Here is a 14345-nt window from a genome sequence, read left to right as displayed (position 1 = left end):
AGGAAAAAAACCCAAACAAACAAACAAAAACAAAACCAAAAAAACCCAAAAACAACAACAACAACAACAACAAAAAACAGCATCAACCAAAAAAAAACTAAAAAACACCCAAACCCCAAGAAAAACTGTTGTATTTGAGATACTTTTTCAGATCTGGATATTCTCATCACTTGGTCCTTGCCATGTCCCTTCCCAGCTGGGCTCCTGGTGGATTTGGGGGATTCAGGAGCAGCACCTGCAGGCCCTGCCCTGCCCCCCTGTGCCTCAGAGCTGGGTGGCTGTCCCAGGGCAGAGCTCCCCAAGGGGGACCATGAACCCACCCTGTGCAGAGCAGCTGGGCTGGGCTGGCAGCCAGGACTGGTCCCACTGCTCCTCTTCATTGCTCTTGTCCAGGCTGAAGATGAGCTTCAGCTTCTGTGGCTGCACAGAGTTGAGGATGATGATGGCCAGCCCCAGGAGCAGGCACAGCAGCCCTGCAAACACACAGAGACACCTCTGCAGGAGCTCTGCTGGTCCCAGCTGCACAGCAGGGACCTGTGGCATCACCCAGCAGGCAGGAAAAGGTTTTTTTCTCTTTCCCCACCTCGATTCTGGCATCACTGTGGGCTCCCCAGCACAAAAGAGAGGTCAATGAATGGGGGCAGAGCTGGGGCTGGAGCCCACCATGCACAGGGAAAGGCTGGAGAACCTGGCTTTGTTTAGCCTGGAGAAGAGGAGCACCAGGGGGATTTAGTTACCACCTGCTACTGGGAAAGGGCTGCTCTCCCTGGAGGTGATGGTGTGACATGGAAAATTCTGCTTTGAGCAAAGGGAACAATTGCTGTGTGGAAGAGGAGCAGCTCCTGAAAGGCAGAGGGAATCTCTATCCAGCAGGCAACTTCAAACATTCAATTCTCTGCACTGCTCATCTCTCTCTCCCCAACCTTGATAATTCTAACCTAAAATCTTCTAACCTAAAATTATCATTTTCTGTGACCAGCCATGGGGAAAGAAGGGATGAGGTGCTGTGGGCCATGACCTCTGCAGGGATGGAGGAGAAAGCCCCAGAAGCAAGCTGAGCACTCACCTGTGGCCAGTGCCAGCCAAAAGGATTCCCCATAGTCTGTTCTCAAGGAAACTGGGCCAAACTGGATGGGGCACCTCAGGGTGTTCCTCGCAGTGGAGAAGAGCAGCAGTGAGGAGAGGATCAGAGTGCCAGTGAGCAGGAGCATCTGGCCACCATAGAGCAGGATGGACATGGAGAAGAGCAGGATGGAAATGAGCCATGTGCAAAAGGCCAGCCTGCAAAAGGAGCACAAAACAGCACAAAACACCAGGCTGGAGTCTCTGCTCTCCATATCCCAGTGGGGGGATAAAGCCCTGGGCAACCTGGTCCAGCTGGCCTTGCTTCAGCAGATAGCTGGATTGCCTGATCTAGAGATCAACCCAAACAACTCAAACAACTGAGTAAAGACATGAGTGCTGGAGCTGTGGGACACATCCTGCAGCAGTGGAGAGTGATCTCCACACCTGGGAATGTTCAACATTGAATTTCCTGAAGCCCCCAAGCACCTTGGTACAGCTTTGGCATCAGCCCTGCTCTGGGTGTGGGCCTGGAGTAGAAATCTCTGGAGGTTCATATGAGAGACTAAAATACATGAAATATTAGTGTTTAATAGGTCAAACGTTTGGCCATTTGCAGAGGCAGCAGGAGCTTTGCTGGGGCCAGGTTCCCCTCTGGGAGAGGGTCAGGAGGGGTTTGGGGTGTGCAGTGGGAAGGAGGGGTTTGGGGGAAGGAAGGGTTTGGGGGAAGGAAGGGTTTGGGAGAAGGAAGGGTTTGGGGTGTTGGCAAGCCCTCTGATGTGCATAGGAGGAGAAGCCACTGTAGAAGCTCTGGGTTTTGAGGCAGATGAGGAGAAGGCAATGAAGCAGACCCTGGAGAGGCAGGGTGTGAAAAGTGCATATTACATGGCTCTAGGCAGATATTTACCATCTGTATTTTGATGTATTGATTAGTAGTGCTGTGTCAACATGTTAATAGTAAATGTAGTCTTGTAATTAAAAGGTAACTTTTGTGGTTAAAATAAGAACTACGTTAGTGGGATTTTTTAAGAAAGGAATGAGGCACTCACACCAGATAGCAGCCCCAGGACACCTGAATCCTTCAGAGAAGAAGAATTTATTGCCCTCTTATCAGAAGAAACGAACTTCTTCCTGCCTCGAAGGCGCTGTTAGGATTAGAAGGAAGAAGTTGACACTGCCCAGACAGAATCCTGTGTTTGAATGGAATTTATGCATCATGGATGAGGTGTATGAATATGCAACAGGCTGTTGCTTTTAAGGGTTAATCCTCTGTTAACGTGGGGCCTTTTTCGGGCTTGTGCTGCCCAGAAAAAGGTACCCGGACAGTCCCTAACTCTTTGTTCTTATTGTCACATATTGTCCTAATTCAATTTGTCCAAATTATTATTACTCTAATTGCATTACTATTTTTATAACCATTTTATTACTATTAAACTTGTAAAATGTGAAAACCAAGTGCTTGGCGTTTTTCACAGAGAGTGGTGTTTGTCCCCATGCCAATGCCCTCCCTCCCACAACAGGCTCAGCTGGAACACTCCCCTCCCTTCCCGGGAAGGTCCCGGGCACACGGGACATTGTTTGTGTTCACACCTCGGCCTGAGGGGCTTTCACCCCTCCTGAGGGGGCACAACGGCTTCAGCACCGGTGTGAGAGGCTGGGTCATGTCCCAGAAGGGGCCACGAGCCCCCAAAGCCCCCCGAGACTCTGAGCCCTTCCAGGGAGCAATGCCCCTGATCCACAGCACCGTAAAAGTGTGGAAGTTCCCCTCCCAGGGAAGGTGCCTGGGTGTTCTCATTAAACCTGAACCAGCTCTGGGCTCTCCCCACCTCTGAGAAGGCCAGAAGAGCATCAATGGGGCACTGTCTGGTTCCATGGGTGGTCATATCTTCTTAATCTGCCTCCCTCTCCTCCCAGTTTCCTTTTCTATTTCTTTCTATCTTTGCCTGCATCCTATTTCCTGTGACATAAAATCCATAGGATGGACTTCAGCATATGGCCTCATTTGCACCCTCATTTGGCCTCATCTGCACCCTCATTTGGCCTCATCTGCACCCTAATTTGGGCAGAGGATATCTCCAGTAATCAGATTGTAACAGTTCTGCAAAGGAACTTCTTTCCTGATTCTTGTGATTGTCCACAACTGGTCACCCCCGGGCAGTTCCCAGTGTTCAGAGGGACAATGGCATGGAGGGACAATGGCATGGAGGGACAATGGCATGAGGGACACCTTTGTTTGGAGAACTGCACCATTAGCCATGCCCACACCTGATCCAGCACCTGGAGTGCACCCAGCTGCCAGCCCTACCCTGTGCTCAGGGCTTGGATTCAGCTCCCTGGGAAGGTGAGCCTAAGAAATTTTTCTGATCCAAGGAAAAAAAAAACCCTAAAAAATAAGTTTTCATGAACATTTCTGCCTTGAAATACAGGAATGTTTGGGTGGGGATAATTATTTTTCCTGAACATGATAAAGGAGATGGGTACAGGGACCTGGGACCTACATTAAGGGGGAATTGCAAGGCTCTCTCTTCCCTGCAGTGCCTTTCCCACCACCTCTGAGACCCGTGGGGGTGCTCTGGGCCCCCACAATCACAGCACACACAAGGGCTCCAAGTTCCATGAGCTCCCTCTCCATGGTCCCTCCCCAGGGAGGACCATCCTGACCATGAGCTCCCCTCAGGCAGGTCTGTGCCCACTTGGACAGGCAAAGGAAGACCCTTCACAGTGGGTCTCAATTTGGACTCTTTATTTTGGTCCTTGGGAGAGATCTGAACCATGAGCCCCACAGCTGTGTCTGCCTTCCCTTCAATGAAATTTTCTGACTGCAGCTTTGTACATCAAGGCAGAGGAGTCTGGGGACACAGACAGAAGATGCTGCAGCCCCTCTGCTCTGGAGCCAGGCTGGGAGAGCTGGGGCTGCTGAGAGAGGAGAGAAGGTTCTGGGGAGACCTCAGAGCCCCTGCCAGTGCCTGGAGGGGCTCCAGGAGAGCTGGAGAGGGACTTTGACCAAGGGCCTGTAGGGACAGGATGAGGATGAATAACTTCCCACTGCCAGAGGGCAGGGTTGGATGGGATATTGGGAAGGAATTCCTCCCTGTGAGGGTGGGGAGGCCCTGGCATAGGGTGCCCAGAGCAGCTGTGGCTGCCTGTCCTGGCTTTACATGGGAGACATTTAGGGAAGTGATCCTTGGAAATGTTCCAGGCCAGGTTGGATGGGGCTTGGAACAACCTGGGATCGTGGAAGGTGTCCCTGCCCATGGTGGGGGGCTAGAGCAACATAAGCTTTAAGATCCCACCCAACCCAAATCACTCCATGATCCCACAATTCTGTGAATCTGTGCCAAGCCAGGAAGAACCCCAGAACCCCAAATCGTGCAGAGAGGCTTTGGCACAACCCTACAGTGACAAGGGTGGCTCCACAAAGCTCCCACTGGTGCTCCCCAGCTCCCCAGGGCAGGGCAGGGCTGGAACTCACCACAGGGTGAGGGACACGTAGTGCCCGGCGATGCGGTACTGCCTGTGCACCCCACAGGGGCTCTGCGAGCTGAACTTCTCTGCCACGTACAGGATGGGGCTGGGCAGCCCCTTGTGCAGCCCCTGGCTGTAGCTGTGGTCATAATCTGCCCCAAAGCTCCAGGGAAAGTGCTCGTTGTAGTTGATGGTCTCGTTGATCTGCTCCACTGGGTTTCCTGCGGGAGGCACCAGCTGAGCTCCTGCTGTGCCAGCCCTGGGCAGTGCCAGCAGCAGCAGCACGGGCACAGCAGGGCCCAGGGGCCTGCAGACACACCAAGGGCCCTGCAGGGCAGCTGTGGAGCTGCTGGGGCCCCTGCAGAGGTGCGCATGGGGACACCAGACTCACCCCTGAGCGTGACGTTGACGCCGGCCAGGCCGATGTGCAGCCCGATGTCAGCGCTCACCTGCACGGGGCTGAAGGACTTGTAGGAGGTGTTTGCCTGCACCCAGCCACTCTGCCAGTCTCTGGTGAACTGCACATCTGTGAAGACCTCAGGGGTTAGTCACAGCTGGCAGCAAGATGCCTGGTGCTGGAAGCACCTGCCAGGATGGTCACCATGGCCTGAGCATCACCTACCTCATCCCAAATCCAGGACTGGGCTGTTAGCCCCAAGGGGCAGAAGTCCTGGATGTCCTTCCTGTATCCCTGTGTGTCCTTCCTCAAGATCACCCCATGAATGACCCTGAAAGCCCCACTTGTGTTGGTTTCTCCCCAGCCCAGCACAGATCCTGGCCCTGGTGGCAGTGGGGCTGCTGGGTGGGCACTGTCTGGGCACTGCTTCTCCCCTGAGCCCCTGCCAACGTGCCTGAACTCCCTGGAAGGTGGTGGTGAGCTTTTGGTGACTGCCCTGGAGATGACCACCAGTCTCCAGACCCCAGGCAGACAGACTGGGCTCCACCAATTTCTGGAGTCACCTCCCAGACACAAGACACGTGTCCACCTTCCCCATGACCTCATCCCACGGGCTGGGCTTGGCCCTTGACTGATCTCTTCACCCTCTCCCACCTTTCCCCTCCATTTCTTGGCCTCCATGAGCTGCCCAGGACCCCAGCACTCACTGAGAATCACTGCTCCCATGAAGAGCCCCAGCACCAGCCGCAGGAACCAGAGGAGTCTCTGTGAGGGGGGAGAGAGTGGAGGCACAGGGCTCAGCCAGATGTTACCACGGGCACCTCAGCACCAAGCCCATCACTGAGAAAGGTGAAATGGTGAGAAACAGACCTGTCCCTGCCCTGGGGAGTCACCCCATGTGCTGGGTACACCTGTGGCATCCCTGCTGGGGTCAGGGGGAGGCAGCAGGGAGATCCAGGCAGAAAAAGAAAATCATAAAAAGAACACAGTGGAGAAAGTTGTGATGTCCCTTTGCTTGGGGAGGAGGGTGGAAACATTCCCTCTAAGAGTCTTCAGCTGCAATTCCCACCCTTACCCAAACCTCAGAGTGTTTGGATGTGCTGACAGCTGGCCACAGCTGTAGCAAAAAGGAGTGACCAGGCATTTGTAGGGTGTCCCTGAGGGACAGAAGCCCCTCAAGCAGCCCTGCTGCAGAAGCAGGCCCAGAGCCAGCCCCTGGTGTGGCTCCCAGCAGGGTCTGTGGGGCACAGGGAGCAGTGCTGGGACATGCCTGGGACACTCCTCCCTCTTTCACTGAGCTCTCTGGCAAGGTGGGGTGAGATCTTTGAGCCTCACCCTGCTATTCCACTCTGCTGAAAGAATTTCAGCTTGTTCACAGAGAAATCCAGCCAAGATCAGCTCTAGCTGCCTCAGAAACCCGGGATGGTGGAGTTTGGTGCTCATGCTGGGCCAGGCTGGAGCTCACTCAGCCCCATGGCATTCCAGAGATCCCAGAGCTCTGGCCATAGCCCCGGGCAGCTTTGCTTGCCGAATCTGTTCTGGAGGCTGGGAAGGAGGAGGAATGTGGGATGCACAGGCAGGGACCAGAGGTCTGAAGTGCCCCTGTCCCTCCACTTACCCTCCTTGCCGGGATGCCCGGCAGGATGATGATGGATGTGGCCAGCATGGACAGGAACACGGTGACAATGACAGCCCGGCTGGTGTCAAAGGGGAAGCAGGCATTGGCTCCGGGGTAGAAGGGGTAGGAGCCATTCCACAGAGTCATCTTGCTGCCTGGAGGGACCCACAACTGGCAGAAAATCATCTCTACACACACACTCCATCAGCCTTGCCCACAGAGCTGCGTCCTGCCCCTTGTCCCACTCTGTCCCTGGCTGTGTGTGCATCCTGTGCCCCTGGGCACTGCAATCCCACACGCAGGGATCTCCCACGGGAGCCCTTCATCCTGCACAGCCGAGCTGCCTTGGAGCCACCAGGGCATTGCTGCAAAGCTCAGGTTGTCCCCAAAGAGGGACAGCAGGGCGTGCTCACTGCCCCTCCTGTCTTCTCCATCCCCAAAATGTGCTCCCAGCCCCGCTGGGTCAGCTCTTTTGGAGCAGCCTGGCCCCGCTGGGTGAATCACGGCACAAACACGGGCTGAGCCCTGCGCAGTTAACCCCTCACCGCCCGGGGAATAACCCGCAGGGGACCGGGACGCTGCCAGTCCCGTGTGCCAGCCCTCAGGGACGGCGCTGGGACACCGCTGGGAGACCAAGCGCTGCTTTTATACCACAGCGCTTCACCAGCTCCTTTTCCTGCTGGGAAAGGGCTGCTCGGAATCCCCCGGGAGTGCGGGCAGCAGAAACACCCTGAGCCCTTTCCCCACGCCCAGCCTACCTCCGGTGCCGGGATGGGAGCGCCGGGATGATCCGGGATGAGCCAGGAAGCGCCGGGATGCTCCGGGATGAGCCGGGATGTTCCGGGATGCTCCGGGACGAGCCAGGAAGCGCCGGGATGCTCCGGGATGAGCCGGGATGTTCCGGGATGAGCCCTGACGCCGCTTCCCCGCCCGCTCGCACCTCCTGCCAAGGCTGCGGGCGAGCAGCCAGCCTGGCTGTGCTGCTCCCGGTGGTTTTTGGAGTTCCCGCCTCCCAGAGTGCTTGGATCATCCAGCCTAAGTGTGAAAAATGCATGTATTTTATGATTGGCTTTTCGCAAATGTTAAAATGAATATTATCTGTGTTCTGTTAGAAAGTTATGCTGTATTAATTCTCTTAAGTAGTGTGTTAAATATAGTTTTAGGTTATAAAAATTGTTAAAATAGAAACGATGCTATGTAGGATATTTTTTTAAAGAAAGGACTTGCAGAGAGATAGCAGCCCCAGGACACCAGAATCTTTCAGAGAAAAAGAATTTATTGCCCTCTTATCAGAAGAAATGAACTTCTTCCCGCCTCGAAGGAGCTGTTAGGATTAGAAGGAAGAAGCTGACACTGCCCAGACAGAATCCTGTGTTTGAATGGAATTTATGCATCATGGATGAGGTGTATGAATATGCAACAGGCTATTGCTTTTAAGGGTTAATCCTCTGTTAACGTGGGGCCTTTTTCGGGCTTATGCTGCCCAGAAAAAGGTACCCGGACAGTCCCTAACTCTTTGTTCTTATTGTCTCATATTGTCCTAATTCAATTTGTCCAAATTATTATTACTCTAATTGCATTACTATTTTTATAACCATTTTATTACTATTAAACTTTTAATATTTTAAAACCAAGTGTTTGGCGTTTTTCACACTAAGCCTGAGCTCCCGCGCTCCTGTGAGGGCACAAAGGGGATCCACGGGCGGGCACAGCCCTGGGAAGGGTCGGCTTCACCTCCTGGAGTTTTCTTGGACAGCAGTAAAAAGTCCATTTCCACATGGCATGAAGAGCCTGGAGCTACCAGGCCCCTCTGGTGGGACCAGAGGTGTCCAAGCCCCCATGGGCACCCCTGGTGGGGTTCCCAGCTGGGATCACCCAGCCTGGCTGTGCCTGCCTGGCCTCCTGCTGGCCCTGGCTCCATCCCTGGGAAGGTCCTGGCAAGGTCTCTAGAGGTGCTCCCAGCCCCATCGTGCAGAAAATGCTGGGGTTTGTAACCTGGCCATGGCATGGAGATCATGGCAATTCAAGATTTTGGGGTTTGCTCCTCTACTCTGGCATTTCAGGTGGCTGAAGAAGGTTGTATTGGTACTGAGAAGGAGCAGCGTGGCAGAAACACTCCCCTGACCCATGTTTGGGGTCTCCCCTCTGAAACTGATGGAAATATCCATCCCCTGGATTTTCTTGTTTGCATCCCAGTGAATGGGCTGGCTGGGTACCACTCCCTTGGCAGAGGGAGGTAAAAATGAGTTTTCACTCATGCCCAATAGGAAATAAAGGCATTTTTTAGGCAAAAACTTTGCCATTTCCCTTCAAATCCCCAACTGGTTCGACCCAGTCTGAGCTCTGAATCCCTCCCCTGGAGCTGTTTGCAGAAATCAAAGGGTGGGAAAGGTGATGGGGATGGGGAATGTGTGTGCAGAGAGGTGCTGGGAGCTGTCTGGTGGGGATGGGCACCAGCTCCAGCTCTGACAGCCTCTGCAAAGCAGAGGGAAACACAAAATTGCTCACAGCAAATGGAGCCAATCCTTAGGGGTGATCACAGGGACATCCCTGGGGCTTTGGACCCGTTGGAAAGGTGGAACCACCTCTCCCTGCAGTGTGGGAGGGGATAACTGAGGGGGTGGCAGGGGCAAATTAATTCAGATGGGGAAGGTGCAGCCATGTGAGGGGTGGGATGAGGGTCTAAAGCATCCCTCATTGCATCCCCTGGAGCTGGGAGAGGCAGCAGAGGGATGAGCCCTGCCCTGGCTTGGACAAAGCAAGGTGTGGAGTTTGCCTTGGGAAGGCACTGAGGCAGGGTGGGTTTGGGGCTGCTCAGACAAACATCACAAATGTCCTTTGGGGAGATATCCTGTTCCCAAAAATGCAAACAAGGGGGAGGGAGCTCCCCTCTTTCTCTAAAGGCGACCAGCACCACAAGGTTTGTGTGCTCCCAGAAATGCTCTGGTTCTCTCATGTGTCCCCAGAGGGATGGAAATGGACCATGGCTGTGGCAATGGGATGCTCCCATTCCCTGGAGTGCTGATGGGATCATACCCTGGGAAATGTGAGAAAACTGCCTGATTTACCCCTCACCCAGCATTCTGCATGTAGGAAGAGGCTATTATTACAAATGGGGGTTTGTGTTTTCCTCCTTTTTTAAATTTTACGTTTTCTGAGTATTTCTGCAGGCAGTAAAGGTGTAAAAGGGTTTCATCACACAGTTTCCAGGGAACGCTGCACATTTTCCAAGGAGTTTCTTCTGCCAGTGTCAGCACCCTGCCCTTGCTGGGGCAGCCCTCTTGCTTGGGAAGTTTCTCTGGAGAGATGGAGCCCCAGATTAGGGATGAGTCACTGGATCCAGGTCACCAGGGAGGTGGGGGCAGCTCCCAGCACCTCTTGTGCAAGACAATGTGAGTGCTGGATCAGCCACCCCTCTCAGGGCTGGGAAGTGAGGAAAGAGTGGGGGCATGCCTGGGCAGGGAGGTGATCCTGGGCATGGACAGCGAGCATTTCTGCCTGACCCATGGGAGCCAGAATGATGGATGTGTGCTTGTGTCCAGGAGTCACCCTGCCCCAGAGCTGTCCCCATCACCCCTCTGCCCTGCCAGGGACAGTGCTGCAGATGGGGCTGAGCTGGGGATCTGCTGTGGGGAAGCCCATCCTGTGGATGGATCCTTGCCCAGGAATCTGCCATGATGGAGCAGCTTGAAGGGAATGATAGGAGGGAAAAGGAAAGAAAAAAGAGAAGAGAGGAGAAGAGGAAAGGAAAGGAAAAAGGAAAGGAAAGGAAAGGAAAGGAAAGGAAAAAGGAAAGGAAAGGAAAAGGAAAGGAAAAAGGAAAGGAAAAGGAAAGGAAAAAGGAAAGGAAAGGAAAGGAAAGGAAAGGAAAGGAAAGGAAAGGAAAGGAAAGGAAAGGAAAGGAAAGGAAAGGAAAGGAAAGGAAAGGAAAGGAAAGGAAAGGAAAGGAAAGGAAAGGAAAGGCCCTCTGGTCAGTTCCACCTTGATGAGCAGAGGTTGCTGTGGCCTTGGTCTGGCTCTAGATGTATTTGCAACAAGGATCTGTTTTTCCTGCTCTATTTGGAAGTTACACATTTTGAGAGAAGAAGAAGCTGTTGCTACCCACTGACCAGTGGGTTTCAGAACTTGTGATGGAGACAGCTCAGGTGAAAGCACTGCCAGGAGATGGAGGCAGAGCCCAGCAGGAGCCACAAACCATCCCTGTGGGAACTGAACCAGGAGGGGTTTCAGCCACACTGAGGAAATCCTCATCCAAAAATTGTGCTGAGAGCTCAGCCCCCTGCCCCTTCCAAGAGCCCTTGTGCAGGAGGGGAACAAGGCTGTGGCCATGGTCCAGACCTTCTGTGGCACATGACAGGAAGAGCATCTTGCTTTGGGTACTTGATCATCTTTATTTCTAGTCCCAAACTGTCACATCCATATTTTCTGAAAAATTCCTTCACCCAGGACTTTTCTCCTGGGAAGCTGAGGAGCCTCAGAGAAAAAGGAGAACAATAATTATCTCATTTGCTTCTCCTGTGTTGTGCTCACATGTGGAATGTGTTTGGAGATTGTTTATCCAACAAGTGATTGTTTCATTGGTTTTCTGTGAATTGTTTTCACTCTTTGGCCAATCAGGGCCAAGCTGTGTCAGGACTCTGGAGAGAGTCAGGAGTTTTCATTGTTATCTTTTTAGCCTTCTGTAAGTATCCTTTCTGTATTCTTTAGTATAATTTAGTTCTGTATTCTTTAATATAATATAGGATCATAAAATAATAAATTAGCCTTCTGAGAACATGGAGTCAGATTCATCAATCCTTCCTCCTGCCACAGGGCACCCCACAAATGCAATCCCAAGCAGCTCCTTTCAGCTCCTGCCAGTGTTCCAGTTCCCATGGGTTCTCAGAGATGCAGGGGACAGGGACCCAGCTGTCCCACTGCCCTCCCAAATATTTCCATCCATCCCAGATCTCTGTGCTTGACCCCATGGACTCTGAGCCCCATGTCTGAGTGCGGAAGGGGCTGGGGCTGCTCCCATTCCTTCCCCTGCTCCTTCCTGGGGTTACCCAGCCTGGATGAGGGGCTGCAGGTGCAGCTGTGCTCTGCTGCTGACAGAGCCCAGGTGCCCCTTCCAGGCTGCCCCAGTCCCAGCTCTCAGCAGGGATCAGGAGAGGGTCCTGAGCTGATCCCTGGGAGCTGGGAGGAGAAGGGAAGAACCTCACCTCCCATCTTGGATCTCTCACAGCTGTTTCCTCTCCATCAGAGAGCATTTACCAGCTCCCAAACTGCCCCTCCAGGCTCATCCCTCTGTCACAGACATCTTCCATGAAAAATCCTTTCCTTAGGATTTTTCCTCCTGAGAAGCTGAGAGGCCTCAACAACAAAATGTAACCAATGGTTCTCTGCTGCCGTGGAATGCAACAGGTGCATCTGGGATTGGGCTCATGTGGTTGTTCCTAATTAATGGCCAATCACAGCCCAGCTGGCTCAGACTCTCTGTCCCAGACACAAGCCTTTGTTATTCATTCATTTTCTTTTCTATTCTTAGGCAGCCTTCTGATGAAATCCTTTCTTCTATTCTTTTAGTATAGTTTTAATATAATATATATCATAAAATAATAAATCAGCCTTCTGAACCATGGAGTCAGATCCTCATCTCTTCCCTCATCCTCGGACCCCTGGGAACACCATCACACATCCCAGAGCACCTCCCTCACCCAACAGAGCTCCTCTGCCCTGGGGTGGGTCTCAGGAAGGGCATTAGTTGTGGGATCCATCATTTATTTGTGGAGTTTCACTGTCCCAGTTTGGGGAACCTTGTCCCCACAGATAGCAGTCCTTCCTGCCAGTTTGATGTAACCATCAGGGAGGTGAACTTTTCCCAGCTTTGCTGGGGCTTGTTGGTGATGCACTGTGTGGTAATCATCACTTTCATCCTTGGCTGCAGCTTAGAGAGCTTTCTTCTGTAATCCTTGGCATTAGAGGCCAATTTTAAGCAACAAACATTTTTCCATGGAAACTCCTCTGTGTTATATCTCCCTGCCAGCCTTGGAATCCCTTCACACCAGCTCCTGAGCTTCCAGAGCTCAGATCAGCAGAGTGAACTTTGTGCTGGAAGATATCCAAGGCAGATTTGGGGTTGGCCAGGTCTCCTATGCATGTTCTCTACCAGCTCTGGGTGTCACAAAACCTTTATGGAGGCAAATGTCAGGAGGAAATGCCCTGGAATGAGTGTTTCCCCTAAGGAGAAAGGGCTTCAGTAACTCAATTTATCTTCTGCCAGTGAGAGAAATGGATACCAGGGATTAAAGGGGAAAACAAAACAAAAACCAAACCAAATCAAAACAAACAAACAAAAAACCCAACAACAACAACAACAAAAATAACCAAACCACCAGCAAAACTGTTCATTATTGAAGCAAGATACCTGCAAAGCACAGAAAAAAACCTGAACCTTACACCCCAACCCCACCTCAGTGTGTGGCTGAGAGGTGAAGGTGGTGGCTGATCTTCTTTGGGGAGGGAGGAGAAAAGAATTCACAGAGCAGCTGGGAACCTGTTGGACTTCTGGTGTGGGTCTTCTCCTCACAGCAGCCAGAGCTGGTGGATTTCAATGTCCTTTCTTATGCTGCTTCAGCTCCTCCAAGGTCCCCACTGCCTCCCCAGAAGGGCTGAAAGGAAAAATGAGAAAAGCCAAAAACATTTCAAGGGTGGGGGGAAAAAAGGGGGAAGGGAAGGGAAGGGAAGGGAAGGGAAGGGAAGGGAAGGGAAGGGAAGGGAAGGGAAGGGAAGGGAAGGGAAGTTTCTGGCTTGGAGCTAGCTAAAAACCAATTCCACAAAAATCTAATGCAGTGTTCCTGGTCCAGCCTGGAGAGAGATTGAACCAAAACCATGCAGGAGCCCAAATCTCCCCACTCCACCCCTGGGTCCATCTGAAATCTACAGCAGCCATTTCTGGGTGTGAAGCACATAATTAGGGAATAAAACATCATTACAAAATCACCCCAAGACAGGGATGTTCAGAGCTCTTCCCTCCAGTGGTCCTGTCCCACCAAACCTCACCCTGGGATGTGCCCTGCAGTTGGTGCCAGTCCTGCTGGGATGGAGGGGTTGAACCAGAGGCCCTCAGAGTCACCCACCAGAATTCATGTGAGGCTGAAGGCCCTGTTCCTCCCACCACAGCCTCACAGATCTCCCAGCAGAGCTGTTCCCTAAAACCTTTCAGGGGAAGTGTCTCCCATCCTTCCAGGGAAAGGGAGGCTGACCCTTCATCAAAGGACAGGATCTTTAAGCGTGCCACACAAATGTTCCCAAGGCAGGAAAAGCAGAGTGTCCCTTTTCCCAAGTCCCAGGTAAGGATTCCCACAAGTCCTCCTGCCCTGCCTGGAGCTCCCTCATCCCTTCCCATGGCACTTGGATCCAGGTTCTGGAGCAGGTTTGTGCCTCCCACACCAGCAACGTGACCAGGCTGGAGCTGCTCCCTGGCCCATGCTGGGGGCTGGTGCCTCCCTGATCAGGGCCACCCCCCCAGCCACTTCTTGCTGGGTTTGGCTTGAAAACCCTCCTTGGAACAGGCACAGAGCCACTCCTGAAGGCAAAAGTGCTCCCTGGCACGTGAGAGGGTGGGAGATGTCAGCAAGGCTGTGGGAGCTGTGAGAGCAGGAAAGGAACCACAGGAGTTCACTCTTTGTGCTTCCTACCTGGGGCAGGAAGGGGTCATCCTGCACCCACCTCTGCCTCCTCCTTTGGGAAGGAGATTTGCCCAAATTCCAGCTTGGCTGCTCTTCCCACAGTAGGAAAACACCTCTGTGTTGGTACTGAGCT

The 14345-nt window shown here is 52.8% G+C and overlaps 1 protein-coding gene across 1 annotated transcript; it reads right to left on the bottom strand.

Moving 5' to 3' along the window:
* Positions 1–264: 264 nt before the first annotated feature.
* Positions 265–6689, bottom strand: LOC118690832 (dual oxidase maturation factor 1-like). The gene is made up of 6 exons (XM_036389784.1): positions 6543–6689; positions 5632–5689; positions 4919–5053; positions 4535–4748; positions 1067–1281; positions 265–473 (listed from the first exon to the last, which is right to left on the bottom strand). The coding sequence occupies exons 1-6, from the start codon at positions 6687–6689 to the stop codon at positions 265–267; spliced, it is 978 nt and encodes a 325-aa protein (XP_036245677.1).
* Positions 6690–14345: the final 7656 nt, after the last annotated feature.

Source organism: Molothrus ater, chromosome 13 (assembly GCF_012460135.2).
Source record: "Molothrus ater isolate BHLD 08-10-18 breed brown headed cowbird chromosome 13, BPBGC_Mater_1.1, whole genome shotgun sequence".
Classification (NCBI taxonomy): domain Eukaryota; kingdom Metazoa; phylum Chordata; class Aves; order Passeriformes; family Icteridae; genus Molothrus; species Molothrus ater.
The sequence above is the reverse complement of the archived record's forward strand: the minus strand, read 5'-3'. Positions and strand labels throughout refer to the sequence as shown.